This window comes from Nestor notabilis, unplaced genomic scaffold (assembly GCF_000696875.1).
Source record: "Nestor notabilis isolate BGI_N333 unplaced genomic scaffold, ASM69687v1 scaffold20457, whole genome shotgun sequence".
Lineage (NCBI taxonomy): Eukaryota > Metazoa > Chordata > Aves > Psittaciformes > Psittacidae > Nestor > Nestor notabilis.
Window position 1 is genome coordinate 11,103 of NW_009938071.1, and position 3,351 is coordinate 14,453.

At 51.9% G+C, this 3,351-nt stretch overlaps 1 protein-coding gene across 1 annotated transcript in view; it reads left to right on the top strand.

The window, feature by feature from the left end:
- SEPN1 (selenoprotein N, 1) overlaps window positions 1-2,458 on the top strand; it is a gene marked incomplete at its 5' end in the record, with an annotated part of 9,684 nt that extends 7,226 nt beyond the window's left edge. The window contains 3 exon segments of the mRNA XM_010019147.1: window positions 579-691; window positions 1,362-1,463; window positions 2,288-2,458. Of these exon segments, the coding sequence (XP_010017449.1) occupies window positions 579-691; window positions 1,362-1,463; window positions 2,288-2,458 (386 nt within the window).
- Between the last annotated feature and the right edge of the window lie 893 nt (window positions 2,459-3,351).

Consider the following 3,351-nt stretch of genomic DNA (forward strand, 5'->3'; position numbering starts at 1 on the left):
TCTCAGTCTGCTTGGGTAGAGGCAGCACCTGCAGGGTGAAAGGGACTCTGCTTTCTGCTGGGTCCCTGGCACTTCCACAGGAAAAGCCAGAGCCAGATTTGGGCTTGGGATTGTCCTGATGCATCACTATTCACCCCCTGCACCTGAGAAAATGCCACACTGGGCAGAGTGATGGGTGGGACAGGGGTGGGTGTCTTTAGTCCTGTCTGCCCTAAAACCTCTCCAGCATGTATGGGCTCTGCTCGGTGTGAACAACACAAGGCACTTGGGGTGGATCCACAGGGCCTGATGCTTTCCTAAATGCACCAGAGCAGTCACCCTCTATGGCAAGCTTGTCCTGGTCCTTCTGTTACCTTGCAAGTGGCTGGAGCGAGGCCTCTCTGCCAGCAGCACACATGGGAAACAGTCAACTTTGGAAATCTGTCACCCAAGGAGAAAAAAGCCACTGGGCTGGGTTGGGGGGAGCCTGAGGCAGCTGCCACAGCAAGCAGAGCAGTGGCATCGTGGTGGCATCAAACATGGCACCAGCCAGCTCGGGAAACACAGCAAACCACTGTCTGCTTCTCCTCCTGTGCCAGGTTCAGGGCGAACTCTCCGGGAGACCGTCCTGGAAAGTTCGCCCATCCTCGCCCTGTTGAACGAGAGCTTCATCAGCAGCTGGTCACTGGTGAAGGAGCTGGAAGAGCTGCAGGTGAGTGTCACATCCACCTTCTTTGCAGCTGGTGCTGGTGAATGCAGATGGTGCTGGCACGAGGGGGGAGCTCAGGCCTGTGCCAGGGGGATTTCAGTTCCAAGCCCTCCCTGTCCTAGCGATCGCAGGGGCCAAGCAAGCACCAGATGGAGGCAGGTTAAGCAAATGGCACAAGGACTTCATTGTCGTGGTGCCAGTTTTAAAAGCTAAACCAGATGCTTCACTGTGAGATAGCTCTGCCCAGAGCTATTCATGCATCAACAAACTGACTTCTCTGTAAGCGAGGGAGCAACCAAATACTGTCTGAACCCAGAGTCTCCTGATTGCACCTTTCCTCACTTTTGAGTGGATTTCTGGGCTTGTGCTGTCAGCTGGGGTCAGTCATAGAGCTGGAGACCCTGGGAGAAGCTGGGATCAGACTGTTGGTGTGCCTAGGAACTGCCAGAGATGGGTTATTTTGTTGTTTGGTGAGAATCTACAGCTGAAATGCAAGAGGGAGACTGACTGAAAAGAATTTTGTAAAGCAGATGGTGCAACTATAGAACCAGTTACCACTGTCCTGCAAAGCAGCATTTTGGTTCCTCCCTTCCTCCTGCGTTCAGTGTACTCCTGCACTGTTCTGCTAGTTTTGGTGTATGCAGACATGTTTCTTTGGGTTCTCTCCTTACAGAACAACAGGGAGAATGAGTTCTACAGCAAGCTGGCTGACCTACACCTGGAGAAATACAACTTCCCTGTGGAGATGATCATCTGCCTCCCTAATGGCACGGTGGTACGTTGGTTACCCCTGCAGCTGAGCGTGGCTCTTCCCATTAGAGCATGTTCTCTTCAGGGTTGTCTGCAGACCCTGGAGTGAGTGTCCACTCCCGCAGCCATTCCCTGGTTCCTTGAGCCTTGCTGGGGCCATGGTCTCTCACAGTGCTGAGCACTCAGGGCTGCTGTGGCAGACAGCAACTGTACAAAAAAAACTGAAACAAATGTCTCCTTATACAGAGACAGAACAGTGGCAGCTCGGGGCGGGGGGGAACAATCAGACTTGAAACAATTGTCTACCTGCACTTCCTCACTGTCCCTGGCTGAAGTCACTGACCTTTGGGAAGCCACTGTAGCTTTCCTGCACCCATTGTCCCTTTTGCTCACGCTCTGCAGAAAACCTCTCCTTACCAGCACCTTCTAGCCCGTTTCTCTCTCTTCATTCCCCAAGCTTGTCACAGACATTAGCAAGTCCACACGCTTTGGCTCTGCTGGTTTTGCAACTGTGCTGCACCCAGCAGTGGCGTGGCTGGGCTGGCATCTCTGAGCCCTTGCTCAGAGCCAGGGTTTACTCCTGCATTTTTCCCAAATCACCTTCATCTTCTGCTTATCCTAAGTGAGGGGTCAGCACTCTTGGTTGGGGGAAGAAACAGACTGTTGTCTTTCCCACATTGTTCTCTGACTGTAAAATGCAAACCCCAATGCTGAATTAGCATTTGCAGGGTATTCAAGATTCTTTAGGAGTTGATCCAGTCTTGTCACCTGTGTCCTGGCTAAAGGCCAAGACAGTGGACGGGGAATTGTTCTGGCCCTTAAATTCTTCTCATCTGTTTTGTTTCCCAGATTCACCATATTAATGCCAACTACTTCCTGGACATTACTTCTATGAAGCCTGAAGATGTTGAAAGTAGCATCTTTAGTTTCTCAACCAATTTTGAAGACCCTTCAACTGCAACTTACCTCCAGTTCCTGAAGGAAGGACTGCAAAGAGCAAAGCCATACCTGCGGACCTAAAACCAAAGGCACCTGAATGCCCCACAGAGATGGACAAAGACTTCAGAGATTTACTTTGATTACAGAAATTCTTGTCTTTATGCCAGACATTGACGTTAAGATGCAGGCCCAGGGCTGGGGCTTTGCTCTGGATGTTAGTTTGAGGCAGTTTCAAGTGATACCAGTTTACAATAAGCTGTCCTTCTGAGGTCGGGCAGACTGTGACAGGAGTGAGAACACTTGAATCTATAACCATTCTCCATGCACACTCCTTGGTTTGCCACTCACCCTCCTGTTCTTCCAGCTCCTGTTCAGACTCTGAGGGGAAAGTCATGCACCAGCTCCACTATGTGTCACCCAGAAAGCCCTGACCTCAGGACTGGACTGTGAGTTGGATCCTGGAGAGCAGCATTGCCATTAGACCCAGCCCTTGTGGTATGATGGTGCAGAACCCAGCGCAGGTGGGAAGCTCCCTGCTGGCAGCCAGTGCCTTCCACACGCCCCTCCTGTCATGTACCAGCTCTTCACAACAGCATTTATGGACAGCAGTGGCCACCACTGTGTGATGGGACTGTGCTGGTCACGGCTAGATGTAAACGCAGGTGGAGCTGGAGCACGGGGCTCCGGCCTCCTCCCAGCACCGTGTGCCGTGGTGGGAGAGTGGTCTCCTTTATTCAGGTTCTCTGCATCCAAGGGAGGTGCTGAGGCTGACAGTGGAATGGAGACCAGGGTGTTAGAGGTACAGTGCAGCTCAGAGGCATGGATTCATCAAGGACTGGAGCAATAGGACAAGGGGTGATGGGTTTAAACTGAAACAGGGGAAGTTCAGGTTAGATATAAGGAAGTTCTTTATTGTAAGGATGTGAGGCCTCGGCGCAGTCTGCCCAGAGAAGCGGTAAATGCTCCATCCCCGG